The sequence below is a fragment of the Ambystoma mexicanum genome, chromosome 5p, assembly GCF_040938575.1.
Source record: "Ambystoma mexicanum isolate Mex_15411 chromosome 5p, UKY_AmexF1_1, whole genome shotgun sequence".
NCBI lineage: Eukaryota > Metazoa > Chordata > Amphibia > Caudata > Ambystomatidae > Ambystoma > Ambystoma mexicanum.
The window spans coordinates 423,765,142-423,784,412 of NC_090930.1; the positions used below are offsets into that span (position 1 = coordinate 423,765,142).

The 19,271-nt window shown below is 46.1% G+C and overlaps 1 protein-coding gene across 1 annotated transcript in view; it reads right to left on the reverse strand.

The window, feature by feature from the left end:
* Window positions 1-19,271, reverse strand: part of HPRT1 (hypoxanthine phosphoribosyltransferase 1) — a 574,116-nt gene that overhangs the window by 435,426 nt on the left and 119,419 nt on the right. The window contains exon 2 of the mRNA XM_069612824.1: window positions 9,459-9,565. Coding sequence (XP_069468925.1) covers window positions 9,459-9,565 — 107 coding nt within the window. The remainder of the gene's footprint in view (window positions 1-9,458; window positions 9,566-19,271) is intronic.

A 19,271-nucleotide genomic window follows, 5' to 3' on the forward strand; every position in this document is an offset into this window, starting at 1 on the left:
TTTGACATGGATGGGTGCAGCTACAAGTTGTGAGAAATGCATAATGTGTAGAGCTTGGACCATGTTAGTGGCTTTGGTATCAACTGGGTCATTGAACCCAAATTGAAGTCACCTAAGATAATATATACAATGGCTGGTTTGAGGAAGGGTGTTATAAGGCGGGGGATTTCAGAGTCAGGGGAGTTGGAGGTGTTAGCTTGACGGTAGAGCAGGAGAATAGTGAAGGCCGTCTGGGGGTTAGTCTTGAGTTTAACTAGTAATGTTTCATAGCCCTCCGTCAGGGTTATGGGGAGTGTGCAGAGGTGGAGGTCGGATTTGTAGATGTTTGCGACTCTGCCGCCTTTGTCATTGGTACGATCAGTTCTGTGTATCGAGTAGTTGGGGGAGGAGATGGTTGGGTGTGGGGGCAAGGCTGAGCATAGGGCCAGATGCACTATGTAGCCAGGGTTCTGTGATGGCTAGTAGGTCAATTTGATTGTCAATGATGAAGTCATGAGTGTCTATGAGGTGTGCGCCTAGGGATCTGGTGTTAATAACGTCACAATTCAGTGGTTTGTTCTGGGCAGTGAGAGGGACGCGAAGGAGAGGTAGGTAGGCTTGTTGAAGACGGAAGGTGTTCTGGGGTGAGGGTGGGTGGTTAGGGGTATTTGGTCCGGCTGGAAGGTCTATGCAGCCTAAGGCCGGCTGTAACGGGGTATGAAGGCTGTGGGTAGTCTGGTGTGTGCAGGGATGTTCTAGTGTACTGGTTGGGCTCCTAGAGGGAGGCAGATGGTACTTATGAGGTTGAGCCTGTGGGGGCGCAAAGCTTGCAAGGCTTTGTTTGGGTATCCCAGGAGGCAAGGCATGCGTGGGCTTGGGTAGCGCAGGTGGCAAGGCATGCATGGGCTTGGGTAGGGCAGGTGGTAGGGCGATCGTGTGGCAGAGAGGTGCTGGGGCCACGCATCTGGCATGAGCATGGAGTAGTTGAGATAGGGCAAGGGCTGTATTGTATGTTGGTATCTGAAGGTGTATGGGTTAAGCAGGGCTTGAACGGGGGCTAGCTGATCATGAGCAAGGTCAATCGAGGTAACATTAGTAGTGATAGTCGAGACTGTAGGAGGTACAGTGGGAGCATCACCAGCAGCCGTGGTGAGCGCAAGTGGGCAACAGGTAAGGTATACCATGTTACCAGTGAGTACATATTCATCATGTGAGATAACTGAAACATTCTTTTCAGGTGGCATACTTGAACACTTTGTGGTCAAATGAGGGATTGCATCGAATGCAAAAAGCTTCGAATGCAAACCATAAAAACTAATTCACGGAAAAAAAAAAAAATTTAATGGGGGGTCCCCCAACCCCTGTTTTTTTACCCCTTAAAACCCATTACCAACAAAAAATGCATTTTTTGATGCATTTTTTTTTAAGCTTTTGCATTCGAAACTATGCATTCGATGCAATGCCTGGATACCAAATACATTACTTCGCAGATGGAATACATATAGTGCAAGCAAGCATTGCAGTACATGAAGCTTTGGAAGGCAGTGGAGCACGTACATCGTAACCCAAGATGAAGCATACATAGCCATGTCAGAGTATGGGTAAGCACATGGGTGAAGTATTGGATAATACAGGCGGCTTATTGCAATCAAAGTCACATGTTGAATTGTCAAAATATGGGGAGTGGTATGTAGTAGACACATAAGGAAGCTCATGCAAAAATGTTGAAGAGGCATCAGGCGCATTCGGCACACCGAATGAGATGCAAGGTTGGAAGGAATGTGATGGGAGGGCCACTGCGTGCAGCATTGGAGGTCAGTTGGAGGGGAGAGGACCAAGAACGGGCCCGTAATTAAAAGAGCAATTTGCGGAAGGAGTGGTGGGTAATGAGGATCGGTTGCACGCTGGTCAGGAGTAAAGTCAGATTTCGACACACATGGCGTGGTTGGTTCACGCAATGTTTTTTGTAGTGCAATGAGGAGGGTTCTTGTCACTTTGCGAGTGTGTACTTGCTGCCGTGTTGCATCGTTTGCAGTAGCGCAAGGCAAGCAAGGCAGTGTGGTTAGGTTGATTCGTGTGTGGGTGAAGGGCTGTGCCTGAGCAGTTGAGGTGGATCCAAATCAGGGTGAGCACAGGGGGGCTTGAATGCATCCCAACAAGACTTGCCTATGTCAGGGACTGTGGGGGAGTCGCCGCATGAATAGCATGCATCTCAGCGTAGATACGAGGGGGCAAAGATCAGAGTCATGTTCCCAGGCTTCCAGGCCCCGACAGGCACTGACAGGAAGCAGCCTTTCTTCTGACCCTCCTGAACCCCACATCGGGCCTGTCGTCTCTGGCTGCAAGGTAGCAATAGATTCTACACAACAGCAGAGAATCAATTGTGTCCTGGTGCTTTATTGAATTTAGGAGCCGTCAAGGTAATCACCATTTCCACTGTGATGTTGGCAATTATTCCTTACCCGAGGGCTATTCATGTGGACTGCAGGTCGCTAGGAAATACAAAACACCTGATCCAGCCAGGTTCTCCGCAGAATACAGAGGCATAATATTCCCTGAAGAGAGCCATTTTCTCAGAATTCCCAAAGACCTCAACTCCTTCCCCGTTAAGAGATTTAACTTGGGTAGAGGGTTTCAAAATGCATGCCAAAAGACTTCTTACTTTTTTGCCTTAATCAGGTCATCTGGTTTACTTTGCGCAATGTGAATTCTTCTCGGTGATAGCCAATCAAGTTCATCTTGTTTCCAACTTCTTCCAAATGGTGATAGCTGTTTCTATATATTTAGTCTCTGGAGTACAAAGTTCTTGAGCCAGGATGCCTTTTCAATAAAGCTTCCATCAGATCGCATTAAGGTCATCCCACCTGGTAAATCAATTTGTTCTGTCTGCGTCCTTTTCAACAAAGGACTTTTGGATATCAGTCCACAACTCCCTCGAAGACCAGGTTTCGTAAGAGTGAGACGTTAGCTGAAAGGATTTCGGGCACTTCTTCTGACTTCCACCCAAGAAGGCAGGTGACTGGCACATGATCTGATCAGATCATGTGATCTCACTGATAGATTAACTTATTACAGATGAGTGGCTGTTACGGTTCTCGTTACTTAGTTAGCAGGGGGCCCCAAAGGACTCCAATCCATCAACCATAGTAAGACACACTTCAAACACATCAAACTGAACACTTGGTAAGGAGGAATCGCAAATAACCCCCACCCATCAAAGGAACCAAAAATACAACAGTTAAAAGATTCACCAAGTATAAACATACCCATACTTTGCAGAGAAAGGAAAAGTGGAATAGAAAGCTATAAAGAAAATACATAAATCGCTCTCGCACATAACTCAAAACTGCACAAGGCCATCAAGACGTTACCCTTGGGAGTTGGCTTAAATGCCAACCACCCCGTGGATGCCAGGAGCTACGCCCAGTCAATCAGTATGCCGAAAACGTTGGGTCAATTAACTTCAACTAGTTAGCAGACACAGTGCTTTGCCTTCCTTATGAAAACATGTCGAAAACTGAATATCTAGCAAACAGTGCTCCAGATAGGATTTGGAAGTGAGTATCTTACTCACTTTTTTTAAACGTTGGGAGTAAAATGATTTTTCAGGGAGTCAAAATGTAAGTCGAATTCCCATTGAGAGTATTTTATAAGCGAGTAAAAATAAGTTTTTGTAATAGTTATTTTCACCTAGTTATTCAAGCACATTCATAGATATATGCTTACTTCTTCTGATCAGGCAGTTACAATGCTAGCTTCTTCCTGGGGTACTACATGCACTACTGGTGTAACATATCCATGGAGCTGTGTGGGTGAAAACGGGGCCAAAGATTTTAGGTGTCCGTTTCCCAATTTTTGTTGGGTGTATTTTTACTCCCCATTTTTATTTTTTGAGATTATTTGCCTATTTATAAGGACTAAAACTAGCTGATACTCCTCTTATCTGTAGGGCTGCTAGCAAGTGTGAGGGAGAATTCTCAGAAATGTGCTAATTCCCTCCACCTTAGAGACCCCAGAAACTTTGCTCGATTTTGAGGACTTGTTTTTTTTTATTTTTTAACCTGGAGAGAGTAACCCTTTTTCCCTCTCTCATGTATTTTATTGTTATTTTTTAACACTGTTTCTTTTGGTTGTGGAGTCTGACAAACTCCATAGGCATCATCTTTCACATTGTATCACAGAGCACCTTCAGTGCAGTGGCACAGGGAAGTCTTTCAGATTTCCCAAAGGTTAAAATACCTTCTCTTGGATAAACTACTGTTACCAAGAGCAGTAAAGTGAAATTGACTTTACTAACCATTGTAACTCTCTAGACCAAGCACACCCTGTCTTGCAATAGAGTGCTGGAGGGGTTACCCAATATCCCCTTTGTCTAGTTTTCTCATGTAACATTTTTTACGTTACCCTTTTCGCACTGAATGGCTGCTGGCAGTGGTTTCGTTTGAAATACCATGGTGTGCCTTTATCGCGGGCTGTGTTCACAGCTACAGTAAAGCACCCACGAGAGCCATCTTTGTCAAAATGGCACCCAGTCTTTTTTCACCATTTCTTTGTGGAAAGGTCCTTCTTGAGATTTACTCTGCGCGCCAAACCAGGTTTGGTCTCTTCGTTCATTTTGCCTTTGGCGGGATTCACGAGTGAAGCCAGACTCTGGCTCCAGGGTGTCTGGGGTAGGCAGGATGTGAGGGAGGTGCCCCAAACTCCCTGTGCTTAGTCTCCTAGGAGAACCAAATGCACTCTGTGCTGATTGGCTGGCTGACTGTCCAGCAAGGGCAGCCACCCTGCTGGGTAACTGACAGCTAGGCTGGAATGAATGGGAGAGAACTGAATAAAAGTCTTTTGGCTTGGAAGGCAGAGTTGACCACTGGACGAAGGAACCAAAGAAGAACTTGAAGAGGACGCCTGTTGCAACTCCTGGACTGTTGGTTTTCCTGGGGAAGCCCTGCTGCAGCGCCGAAACACCAAGTTTGCATGGACAGAGAAGCCCCTGCACGGACAACATCCTCCCTTGAGTTGGTGGGACCAATCAACTCCAAAGTAAGCAACCTGGACATCCATCTCAGAGCTGGTTGAATTTCCACAGCGTTGCTGCTGGAAACCGTATAGCCAGGGAGAGGAACACCAGATTGTGTGCGTTGTTTTAAGCTGGCCTAGAGCTTTTGGAAGATCTTTCGACTCCCAAGAAGCAGGACTGACCAAGCCTGAGTCCCCTCAGAGTGCAGGACCCCAGAAGCACGGTAAGTCCATCTCGACAGCCAGGAACCGCAGTGTTGCTATTTGCGGTAGACACAAGGAGCTGAAACACTGAACAGCCACTGAAAGTGAAGTTTGCCGGTTGCGAGTTCTGACCGTCCCAGTGCATTGCAGGAGTCCCGACGTCTTCCCTCTTGTCCCCACAACTGAGGCCCAGCAACAGCGAGATCTGCAGAGCTGCACAGGAACAGAGGTCATCAGCTGCATCTTTTTCTTCATTTCTAAGGTACTGTAAAAAGTCTGAGAGAACTTACCTTACTGTAGAGTGCTTGCAACTTCTACAACTCACAAGTCTAATCAGCTTGTGGCCCTACATTTGATTCTTCATTTCATCAAAGACTCCTGAGAACTTGTGCAAAGACTTTTCCATTTACTTACCAGAAGTGCTTCATCCTATACAAGACTTTTGCCCATTGACTTTGGTTTAGCCTATTGAACTGAATGACTCTTCTAGGAAAATCTAAAAGTACTTGCCTGCTTAAGAATATGTGTGGTCTCTTGTTGTTCTAATAACCTTTGCCTTTTACCAACTTTTAAGAGTATTCTAAATGCCAACAGTAAGATATTAATGTCCCCAGCAGCCTAGTTATTGAAGTCACCTGTGGGTGTAGGTTGTGTCTGTGGGCCATCCCAAAAGGGTTTTTACTGATTTAGAAACCCAGAGTGTACAGTATTGAAGTGCATTTGTGTGTTACTATTCTATTGTTCCCTTCTGAAGAAGGCTTTATAACTGACAGATAAATTAAGAATTGTTTATGCAAGAAACCTTGAGTGTAAGAGCATATTTGAATACCTGTAACTGTGAATCTTTGTGTAACTCCACTACAGCTCACTTTTTCCCTGCGAGATAAGCCTGGCTGCTCAACACGCTACCAAAACTGTAGTACAAGCTTATACCAAAGGTTGGGTTGCTTATACCTATGGTCAGAGTTTTGAGTAGTGGTCCCAGAGGGTACTGCATACAAACTTTGCCTAACAGCAATACTTAATGTTACAGTGGCAGGTTGTCAGATGCTTTCTTGAACTCACGTTTGCACAGAGGTTACAGCTGCCAGGTCCTGTATATTTGTTAGAGACTGCACTCAATATGGCATGGTTCCTTTTCCTCTGGGTAGTTTCAACAGGACTCTTTGCCCAATAGGCAAGGAAATTGTGAATTATTCTTGAAGTGCCTAATCACCACAATTTAATTGACCCAATCTGTGCATTCAATCGGTGGCAACTCAATTGCAAATTTTAGGGACTAGTGTCCGAAAGGAATAGACTGCTCCATCCCTCCAAATCTGCTCCCATCCATGCCCTCGATAAGGCCCCCGATGCAGATTTTCTTTGTGGCAGTTTTCCAAATGTTGCAGGCTGCTGAATGCTAGTTTTTCGATCTTGCCTTGCTTCCACAAATACATGCCTTGCAGCCTTTAATATATCCTAGGAGTGTAGAGAGTGCTCCGTTTCATGAATTCTTTCCTCAAACTAAGACTTTGTTATGGATGGTATTAAGTTGCTTAATTGACTTGTGGGAGGAGGGGGAAATCTCTTACTTGGGCAAAATTAACCAATGCATTAAAACCATCTTTGTCAGAGATTGCGCCATCGTTGACGTCATTGCAGGGGATGTATTAGCCAAAGAGACGCCCTTTCCATGCAGATCGCTGTATAGGCCTTCTTAATGCCTTGATCTGTCTTCAAGGATCCTATAGTATGTTCCTTCAGGACGGGAGATACATGGACATCTGCAGATCTCCACAGAAGGGGTAACTGCCAGTGATGCAGCTCCAAGGCCGTAGTGGCATTTTCAGCTACAACAGTCAATTCAAGAGCGACGGGTACAGCAAAACAATGTAGCTAATTAGCTATAGGTCAGTGCAAGCAATGATGAGCGACAAAGAAATAGACCTTTCACAGCCCTCCCTTGTTCAACTCCTCTAAGCCTGCATCTTTATGGCAGGTAAGCAGGACACCCCACCCCTCTCCCACACCCAATCAACGTAATGCTCCACCAGCTGTCAGAGCTGATGATACCGTGCAGGCCAGCAAGTGAGCCGTACAGCAACCATGGAAGAGTTTCCTCCACCAACAGGATCGTCGTTCTAGGAAGGGCTCTTTGGGATTCAGCAAGAGGCCAGGATCCTCCTTCCTTCCCATGCACAACGGTTACAGGTCTCCCGGGTAGGCTCTTCACCTCCTGCCTCATCTCTACACAGATGCCCTGCTACACAACAGTGCACCTGTTGTCGTTAACAAAGTTCAATATCCAGCCAGGCGCAGCTCTTCCACATCCGCCAAGCCGAGTGGAGTTGCGCCTCTGCCTCAGTTTATGGCACCAATCCCACCCGCTTTCAGGTGCTTCTCGTGCTGGGGACTGCAAGGTTGGTTTTCAAGGCCCCCCCCCGCCCCCAAGCTCCAAAGGGTATACCGTCATTTCAAGGACAGTCATTTTTACGACTGCCCTTTTTACGAGTACTCTATTACGAAAATAGTCAACATTTTTGGGTAAGGGGGCCTAAAATAAAAAGGTCGATGACTTTTTTCGGCAGAATGTACTCGTTAAAGCAACAGTCGTAAAATGACTGGCGATGAAATGACAGAACCATCCAAAGCCCCTACTCCAGTCCAGCCCAGTTCCCTTGTTCATTGTTGGTTTTAGGCTAGCAATCTTCATATGATTCTGCAGCGAAAGCCTATATAAAACGATGTGTGCCTCAAGGGGGCCTGGAGCAGAAACACTTGAGCAGAAGCAGACAATGCCTGGTATTATATTCTATTGCATTTATTAAGTACGTGTTTTTCATGAAACCCCAATCAGCAGCAGCCAATGAGGCATTCCGAGTCATTTGCCATATATAGCAGGATAGGTAGTGAAGGCTGCTGGACGAAGGCAATACAAAAGGCTACATATACTGAGGACCAACAGACAGCAGTCTAAAGGTGCGGCTAAAAGCTGCTTATACGCAGCCGGTATAAGGTTAGTTTTAGATGAGTCCGGGAGGGGGAGAAGAGGACATTCGTGTCATCTGCAAAAAGCTGGCAAGAGAACCGAAAGAGGTGATCAGTTGCCCAATGGAAGAGCTGTAAAGGGTGAACAGTAGAGGGTCCAAAGGGCACCTTGTGAGACGCCAAAAGGAGGGAGTTGAAACAGAGGTGGCTTTGTTCCAATGGTAGAATGAGAGCGGCCTTTACAGCGAAATGGTGTGCATTTTCCAGAGAACCTGGGGAGGATCCAATTCGAACGCATATCGTTAACTAACAAGGCTGCCGACACATAATCACCTACTTTATATACCTAATAACAAACGCCTTTCCCGCCCGGTCTGGGTAATCTATGCGACATATGGGAGGTGAATCTTGGCTCACCCCTTACGGAATGGAAACGGGTGAACATGTGCAAGCTGACGGGGAGTGTATCCATTAACTCCAGATTTCGTACACTACAGTTCAAAGTCTTGCATAGGTTACACTACACTGCCTTCCGAGATGAACGATGGGAAGTGCCCATGGGGCCCTGCGAAGGACACAGATTACATGCATACTACACACACCACCCCAGAAAGGTCGCTATGCAGGCCCTTCTGGGGTGCTGTGTGTTGTATACTTACAGAAATGCTGGATGACACGGTAGATCCGATACCTCATCTTAGTTTGGGTGGTCCTGTGAAAGGTCTACTCAAGAGTAGGTTTGCAAATCTCTGCTGCTTGCTATGGAAGCGTAGAACGACGCCTATGACTGAAGGTTGGCTATCGGATATTGCATGGGCTACTGACAATAAGGAACTGTACATAACCACGATACCACGCATGCCTAAACCCAAGGACTTTTGGCTGCATTATTGGAATTACTTAAGGAAATTGCCTGCGGCCGAGGCTGTACAATCCACGACTCAGCGACCACCTGTTTATTTCTTAGAAATGTATAAGGTGAACGCTATGTTTAATGTTAATATTGTGATGCCAAGCAGATTAATAAAGTTAAACTAAAAACAAGAACAAGGCAATACAAATTGATGTGAACTACTAAATGCTTGCACACATTAACAGCAGCAACCCACTACCCCCCACCAACCCCTCACTTCCCGCAAACCAACCCGCCAAGTACAGGTCTTGAGTTTAATTTCAGAAAATTGAGCAGTTAAGTATATGTTTGTTTCAGAAAAGGAATGGCATTAACATGGTAATGAAGCGGTCTTTCACTTGATCCAATAAAACAATATACAGTTCAATGAAATACTGACCTGTCCATAATAAGCCCATGAGGAATGTAGACTTTTTCCAAATCACTTGCATAGTGTTTAGGTATGCAAAATAAGTCAAGGGCATAACCTTGTTCATCATCATCTATCTGGAAAAAAAAAGAAAGCATTTTAATACATATGGGATGGTAAGCAATTTACTTGGTTTCATCTTATTTTCACAAAGGAGGCAAAAAAGTGTAAGCACAAGCAGTGTTAGAAAAAATCATCATCATCATCATCATCATACCACTAAGGTTATGCCATCTCCCTTTGGTTAAATTATAAAACTAGCAAATGAGGCTGATCTACTGAAAACTCCACCATGACAAACAGATCAATAATTAAAAGGCTATGTAGCGTAAAATCAAGTAAAGGTTCCCCCAGATCGTAGCCATCATTTGTGTACAGTATGGGGGGGAGGGGGGGTAACTGGGGGTGGGGATGAGAGGGCGAGCAAGGGGGTGGAGGGGGGCAAGAGGGTGAGCGACCGAGGGGGGGGCAATATGGCGAGAGATGGGGGGGCAAGATGGCGAGAGATCGGGGGGGGCAAGATGGCGGGAGACCGGGGGGCAATGCAGGGAGGGGCGAGCGAGCGTGGGGGTGAGAGTGGGAGGGACCGAGAATGAGAGAGAGACCAAGAGAGGAAGAAAAGGTTACTCACCGTAATGACAAACGTAGTCCTAGTCTAAAGTCACATTTCCTTCATACTTGTGGGACCTTACGTCCTTCAGGACAGAACTAGAGTGATTTTTGGTAGCATCCACAAAAATCCTTTGTTATTTTGATGCGGGTACAGCGCGTGTATAGCTCTAGCCCAGCCTTTCTGAGCCCTGCCCAGTGTATCGTCCTTCAGTCTTTTTCTATCGCCAAGGTCGGTACACATTAGCAACTAAAGGATACTTTATATATATATATATATTTTTTTTTTTTGAAGAGAGGGCAGCAGGCGGTTGTATGGAGAAAGGGGAATTTGGACTAGGAGTATGTTAGTCACTATTGCGAGTAACTATTACTCATCCGTCCTGTCCTGTTTCCTCCGTACTTGTAGGAGATTCCCAAGCACTGATGAATAGATAATGGGTGGATGGATTAAGCTCCCCTAGTTGAAGGGGTTGCTTAGGACCGGATGAACGAAGCATCAGCCCTAGAACTCAGGTCGAGACAGTAATGTTTACAAAATGCGGGGGTAGAGGCCCAAGTGGCCGCCTTGCAAATGGTTTCCCAAAGAACGCACTTCTGGAAAGCCACGGAGGCAGGTGTACCCTGCAGTAGATGTGCGTGGATGCCCTTGGGAGACTGCAGGTATTCGAACTTTTGGGCTTCCAGGATACAGGAAACTATCCAGCAGGAAATTGTAGCCTTAAAGGCCTGTTCCTTTTTTGGCATTCCTGAATGTTCCCAAAAGATGGGAAGACATCATAAAGTACTTTGTCCCATCAAGCTCAAACTTAAGAGCTCTCCTCGTGTCTAGGTTGTTTAGGACCCTTCGCGTCTGAATAAGGGTCCAGAATAAACACCAGCAAGGTAATGGATTGATTAATGTGGAAAATCCGAAATGATCTTAAAAGGAAAGAAGGATGTGTACAAAGAACTACTTTATCCAAAAGGAAGGACATACATTGTTCTTCAATGCACAGAGCCTGTAGTTCGCCAATTTTTCATGCTGAAGTGATGGCGACGAAAAAGGCACCTTCCAGATGAGAATCTTGAGATCCACACTTGCCATAGGTTTGAAAGGTTTATGACAAAGCGCACTGAGCACCACATTGAGGTCCCATTTCACTTGAGGATGCTTGGCAGGAAGTAAAATATATAGCAGACCCTTAACAGTTTTATCACTAGGTTTGTGAGGGTAAACAAAGAAGAATCGTTGTTCAGGTATACACCGATAGCCGACTGGTATGTACAGCAAGAGTACATATGAATGTCAGTGGATGCGAGGTCAGACAAAGGAAAAGACTGTTCAATGATGCCTGACAAGGGTCAATATTTTTCTTTAGAGACCAGTGACCGAATTGGAACCATTTGCTCGTGTACTGTGCGCACGTAGAATGTTTGTGTTCTGCCTGTATAATACGCTGAACTGCACTAGGGACATTTTTTCCAGGAACCAGGCCGCTAAATTGAGATTGTGGGGACGAATGCCACACTTATTGATCTGGTGAAGGAGATTGGGAATACCCGGCAACTGAATTGGCAGAGAGATTAACAATCTTTGTTTCCGAAAACCAGAACCTGGCTGGCCAATAAGGTGCTATAAACACAACGGTGTAGTCTTTCGATACCCGCAGCTTTAGTAAAGCACGATGAATCGATGAATCAAAAAGAGGGGTGGGAAAGTTAACGCCGACACTTCGTCACAGAAGATCATTAGGGCATCTCCCTACGAGCCTAAGCCCAGACTCTCTCTGGAAACATACATCAGATGTTTTTTTGCAGTGGGTTGCAAACCGATCTATACTCTGGGTCTCCCACACGCTGACGAGAGAACTTGATAGTTTAATTCCTTAATTCCTGCTCACGTTTTTCCGAAGACCAGTGGATAAGGGAATCGCTGCTGTATTCCCTGGTCAGGGATGTGCACAGCTTGAAGCCATGTTCCTTTCTGTACATCCCGTTCCCATATCTGTTAGGACAGCCCAATTAGGGGGAAGGGATTTGGTCACCCCTTCGTTGTTTATGTAAAGCATCGAGAGGTTACCCTAAACACATCAGAATGCACACAAGACCCAGATGTACACTCAGAGAGGTCCTTTTGATACCTACATTTGGAAGCGCACGGAGGTGAGGCTTGTGTGCACACACGCCTACAACCACGAACGACCAAAATGAAGGAGACCATCTGAAAATTCTGGCCCCTGGTCCAGACCATACTTCCGAATGAACCAGTCCCATTGATGGCATTAAAAAGATCAACAAACCTTAAGGACTACCTAACTCATGTTTCTGCAGTCCCAGTAGTAGAAACACCCTATGGAACATGAGACTTATACTAAGGCATTATCCATTCGGCACATGCAGTGTTTGCAAATTCACCAACTGAATGCAAAGCTTCAACATCAAGGGGAAAGCATGGAAATATAAACATTTCTCCAATTGCAAGACACCCACCGTCATTTACTGTGTGCAATGTCTGTGTGGGAAACGATATGTGGGCCAGACAAGCGGACCTGTCAACAAAAGGATTGTCGAACACTGCTCCAAAATCAGGTGCAAAACACTTACAGCACCCATCAGCATTCCCATGAGGATATTCAGTGGTGGGTTTTGGAAGTGGTCAACAACACACCCAACATGCATGCCACACTCGGCCGAAAAGAAGGCTGGTGTATTCACATCACGAACACTGAAAAAGAGGACTTGAATGTGGTACATCTCATACTGTAACCCCCAGTCAGCACCATATAGAGGGTTCATGCCCCTCTGGGACTCCAGATATTAACGATATAGTAGACATACGACCAGGCCCCACCCCAAACCAGAGGCCGGTTTGTTTGTTTTTGTCCTCCTCCTGTTCTTCCCCCCACCCTCCTCTACATATGTAGTGTAAGCAGTAGCAACCCCTGCCAGTTGTGGTGAGCTCTCTTTCAGATGCCCCTTGTCCATGACAAATCTGGCCGCTCTCACTAATCTTTACCGTGCCCACCGCCCTGGGTGCGCTGGCACTCCGAGCTTCTTACAACCTCCCACTTTGCATGTGGGGCCAGAGCGTCTTGCGCCTTTGTCAATATGCCCTTGCAGCCTGCAAGCACGGCTGCCACCATCCTTTAGCATTCATTTCTGCCACACATAAACGAGCACATTGGTTTCAGATCCGTTTTTCGCTTGCCACATGCCCCGCACGAAGAGCTTACGACTCCCTGGTTGCTTAGCAACACCTTTGGTTGCCACTCAGTATGCCAATTCAGCTTCCGTGTCCACCAGATAGAATCATCAGACACCGGCAGCACCATCCACCAATCACAGAGGCGCCTTGACTGCAGGCCCTCCTATCCCCATGACAATGGCCTAGACACCTATATCCAGCGCGCTCACACAGGCGTTCAATCTGTGACGCAGTCAGCTACTTTTCTTTCAACTACTTTTGTTCGACCTCACTGGTCCAGGTAAAGGTTTTGTTCTTCCGGAGCAGCGAAGTGATGGAATGGGCTATATTTGAGAAGTCCAAAATAAAGCACCGATAGAAATTGGCGAACCCCAAGAAACTCTGGACTGCTTTTACAGAGGTTGGTGACGGCCACTGAAGTATTGCTTCAACTTTACGTTTGTCCATTTGGATGCCTTGCGGGGTCAGGATAAATCCCAGAAACTGCACCTCAGTGACATGGAAAGCGCATCTCTCCAGCTGGGCATATAACCGATGTAGTCGTAGTTGCTCCAATACTGCCTTGACGTGTTTCACATGTTCCTCCCATGTTGAGTAAATTAAAATGTCATTAATATAAACCATGACACAAACGTACAGCAGCTCTCGAAGGAAGTCATTCATAAGCTAAAAGACATGACAGTACTCAAAAAGCCCAAACTTGGTACGGAAGGCCGTCTTCCACTCGTCACCTGCTTTAACACGAACCAAGTGGCATGCTCCCATGAGGGGAGGTCTAGTTTAGTGTATATTTTGGCTCCTTTTACCTGGTCCGGCATTACCGGAATCTCGGTGAGAGTACCGGTTCTGAATCGTTATTTTGTTCAGCCCTCTATAGTCTATGCATGTTCTGAGGTCACCCTCCTTTTTTGGGATGAAAAACAGAGCTGAGGAGGCCGGGCACTTAGGTCGAATGAATCCATTGGTCAAATACTGGTCCAGATAATTGCGTAGATGTTGATTTTCTTTCTCGGTAAGCGCGAATATGCGACTGCATGGAGCCTGGGATCCTGGGATCAGATCGATTTGGCAGTCATAGGGCCGATGTGGCAGTAGGATATTGGCCTGTTCTTTCTGGAATATGTCTTGATATTCCTCGCATTCCGAAGGCAGTTGTCCGATGATACCAATTATTGCCTTGTGGCCATCACGTAGGTCCTCTGTAGATGGATCAATTCTACATGGAGATGAATAACAGGTCTGCAAGCACTCCGCAGAGAAGGTCAACGTGTGCGTTCACCAGTTGATGACTGGCTTATGACTCTCCAAACCAGGGCCTACCCAGTATGAGCTGGAACTGAGGTGCATGTATCAAGTCAAACACTATGAGCTCTCGATGGCCATATGACAATAGTTCAATTTCACATGTTGCATAGGTACATCTATCCACTGGGCCACAGCAATGCTCATGTAATTACCAACTGCTTTGCAGTCTATGCGGGCGTGCATTTGTTGCAGGGTTTCTGGACAGATGAGGATCACTGGTGTCATGAGGTGGGTGATCGTGGACATTCTTCCCTGTCGCGACAGGCTTGCTTATGTCCATGGCATCAATGGCTCTCAAGGATTTCCTGGGTAGTTTGCTCGGGCAGTCTTTAAAAAAATGGCACAATCAGGACAGCTGAAGTTGAATACTGCTGGCACGTGGGGGCCGGAATCACAGGCAAGCTTTACATGACTTGCTTATGCAGAAGAGCAAACGCTAAGCATTGGGTGTGGCCCAGGATGGGGATTTTATAGCCCTGGGCTGCACCTCTCCATTAGACCACCAGGAACACTTGCAGAATGGATAACCTCGAACCAACATGGCCCTGAGGTTGTATCTGGACTCGGCAGCCATGTTGGCAGGGGCAATCCCAGTCTGTGTACCGATGCCCACGCCACCCAGCAACTCTCACTGTCCACTGCCTCCCTATAGTTTCTGGATGTCTTTGATAGCCTAACGAGGACATACTTCGTGCTTGGTTACTGTTCATGACACCCTTGTGCGTTTTGCTTTCTGTCCCACCCCCCCCTTCACCCCTGACAGTGTCCTCAAGTCATCTACATGCTGCAGTGTTCCGGATACACCACAGCCCCACTATGCGATCCACCTGTGGTGACAGCACTTCCCGTGGATGACCAGCCCGGGCTTCCAGCATTTAGCCCTTCTTTTTCGTCACGGAGGAAGGAAAAGCCATCTCTCCACCTCACCCACTTACATCCCTTCCCATTTGGAATGGGTAAGCATGTGCTGGCCTGTTACAGCCGGTGGCTGTGTACACACGTGTACACACGTGTACACACACACACAGTTATTTAGGGCGCTCAGCCCTTGGTGCACTTCCTTATTGATGCAAATGCCCCCCCTCTTTCCCTCCCCTCTCCGCCTTTTTTCTTTCCACTGTCCTCCTTCTATAGGACCTGTGGATTTATGATACGGCTGATCATGCACACAGATACTACCTTCAAGATCCATCTAGCCCTACCAACCGCTCTGCACTCAGAGGTCAGTATAACTTATCTTACTTGAACTTTATTCCGAAGCTAATGTCCCAGTCCATCTCTCCCACTCCTTTGACTTTCTATTGCATTCATCGTTCCACAGCATACATATTCATTTTTTATTTATGCCAGCATGCAGGGTCCCCCCCCCCCCAAAGCAATTGTTCTGGGTCCTGAAGAAGGCAACCATCAATCTACAGAGACATTTTGCGAAACGTCGCACTACCATAACAGTTGGCCTTTTGCCGCTGTCTCACAATGCCTTTGACATGGAGTACACGTTACCATGTACCCCACTATGAAACCTAATTTATCAATGGTATTCGACGTGTACCTGCAACAAGATTTCATTCATTGTCGAGCTAGACAGATAGTGGCCTATTGTGGACCACTGTCTGCATACTCTCAACTCATTTGATAATCTACACTAGTATTTGATATATAGTGTGTCTAATTGGTATGCTTTGCCCAATTTGTTCAACAAAAAAAAGTTTGTTGGTCTTGTTCTATGACATATTGGTTATGTCCTTAAGTCTTTTTATGTTATGTTTCATGTTCTGTACGGCACCAATGTATATAATGCACTTAATAAACATGAATGTAATTTTCTTTGGATACATATTGGTGTTTTAAAGTCTTTGAGCTGTTAACCAATAATATATTAGGGAGTACCTTTGCCATTCCCGGTTAGTTTCTCTTTATTGTATAAACTACAGGTTCTTTATACATATGTATTATGTTTTGTTCCTCTCTTCTATACTTACACATGTTGGGAGCACACTTTCGTAAAACGTTACGTAAAGCATCAAGACAGCGTTGTCTGTCCTGTTGCGAACTAATTTATTGGTGATGCTGGACTGTAAGGCTTTCAGGGTCAGAAATATGGCTACCAAGTCTAGGTAATTGATATTACCTCTCCTTGGGAGGCCATAGGTTGAACACTTACAGGTGACCCAACGTAGCTGCACCCATCCCAGTAGAGCAGAATCATTTGTTATCACATGAGGGGACGGTTCTTAAAAGGGGTCCCCCCCCTCTAGAGGTTGGAGTAGTCCGACGAGGTCAGGTATTGTCTCCAGAGTCCCGAGAATAAATGGAGTCTCTGGATCCCTTGCCCGAGACCAGGTCTGTCTCAGGTCTAACTGGTTTGCTACGGGAAGAGCAAAGACACAGAAAGCCATCAAGCCCAGAAGCCCCTGGAACGACCAATGCCGACAAGCGAGTGGAATTTAGAATAAGGGTACATGTCAGAGTTCGATCCCTTTTTCTGTCTTCCGTTAGAAAAAACGTTAGAAAAAACGTGCCCATCGTTTTCCAGCAGAACCATAACAAAATCGCATCTCAAGAGACCATCATGGAAGGCCTCCAGTTTACGGATAACCCCAGGTTGAACAGAAGCTGTAGTAACACTTGCCTTTGGGGAGCTGCTTTCTGGGGACAGCGACATCGGAGGAGCCAGTCGTCCAAATATGAATAGACGTGGACTCCTCGAAGACTGAGAAAAACTATTACTGCCATCATCATGGTAAAGACTCTTGGCACTGAGCTCAGTGCAAATGGGAGGACTTGGTGTTGGAGTGGTCGGTAAAGGTCTCAATGGGAAAGAGGTGTTGCACACGCCATATTAAATAAGATAGGTGCTACTATTAGTGTTACTTTGAGTATAGTTAGTACATTTTAGATTTGCACGCATGAAGCAACATGATAAGTCTTCCAGTATAAAAACGATGTAGTCGTGTGGCATGCCATGCAGCGCCTAAAAGATGTGAAGCGAGGAGCTTCATAGGCGCACGCGAGAAACAGATCCGCTCATAGCGAAGTTACAGTGAGGTGACGCTGTAATCTTGAACATGCATGCAGACATACACACAGGGGTCTTCAAAGAGATGTGTTTGGGACAGTTGGGGAACAAGGGGTACAAATACATGCATCCGTATACTGCAGATCCCCTCATAGCTAGGGGTTATGTAGGCCACAGAAACCTGGGGTGGCGAGATAACATTTGAGAGACCCAAGAAGTAGGTCGATAAAGGTTGGAGGCTGGGAAGTGGGGGGAGGGAGGGCAGCAGCTAAACTGCAATTGGGTAGCTGCGATAACATCAAATTGTCAGCCACGGTGAGGCAAGGGTTTTACGACTTGATACTACTGTGGAGAGGAGATGTAATCTTTAAGTACATGGAAGCCGGTTATTCTGTTTCCAGGGAAGTCCAGCCACCCGTAGGGCCAAGTAATAAATCCAGTGCAAAGGGTGCTTAAGGGCAGAATGGACAAAATGGTTTATGGGTTTCAATCCGGTTCCCAGGAATGACCAGGATGTGGCCAGAGGCCATGCATGCCGAAATTGTGCAATTCGAGATTAGTGTGAAATGAGAATGTTTATAGCCAGTTCAAAAGGGAATGGTTTTTTTCTCTCCCTCCTCGTATTGTTGAAGTATCCTTGGAAAAGCCATGTGCATCATGACCACGGTTAGAGGTCCCCAACTGGTTGGAACCTGCAGTAAATTAGGATTGTTCTGCAAAGATGTAACCATGTGATGATGTCAATACCTACTATGGAAAGATCCCGAAAAGATGAGATGATGCAAATGTTTGTTGAAAGGGGATGATGGTTAAATAAATGCATCTAATGACAGCATGGAACTGAAGGGGATTAGATTTCTTTGAATGGGGTTGACCAATCATGTTTTGGGGAATACTTTTTTACGAAATATGTGGGAGTGTGTTAACGGTTGCAAGAATTATATAATGTGAAATCTTTGTGTGGTTCAGAGAGACTCGGGTTAGTTTGACTCTGGAGTGTCATCTCTCCCCTCCCGGCCGTTTTTACAATAAACTTGCTTTATGGATAAACGTGCACTCACTTCTAAAGAGGTGGGCCTATTTTGGATTACGGAGATCTGAGGTCCACCAACACACTGGAAAATGTTCACACCTACCACATACCGAAAGTATTTGTGGTGCTGGGGCCATATTGGGATGTTAAGGTAGTGTAAGGGTGCAGAAGGAGACCGATACAAAGGTGGCATGTTTGGGGCTAAAGACCTACCAAAGAACAAAGCAAGAGAAAGCCTGTCTATCTATTCCTAAGAGGGATGTGGCTTCCCTGCTTCAACTAAAGATAAGGTGTCTGTCAGTAGGTCTGGTCAAGTGTCCACAGTCCTGTGTCAAGAAAACCCTACTTCTGTCCCTTACACTAGAAACTAAAGAATAAAACATTTCTGTTCTGACCCCAGGAGAATGACTCCCTTCTCCTGGGTTATGGTTCCCAAATCTCAGAAAGGTCTTGCGTCTCACACGTTGTCAGGGGAATGTCTCCCTTCTCCTGGATTTGTGGACATTCCTGTCGGTACGTGTTGCCAGGAGAACGACTCCCTTCTCCTGGTATCCTACTGCCAGCTCCTTACAACCAGAGAGAATGACTGCCTTTCTCTGGTTGTAAGGGTCTTCATTCTCCTTAGGCTTC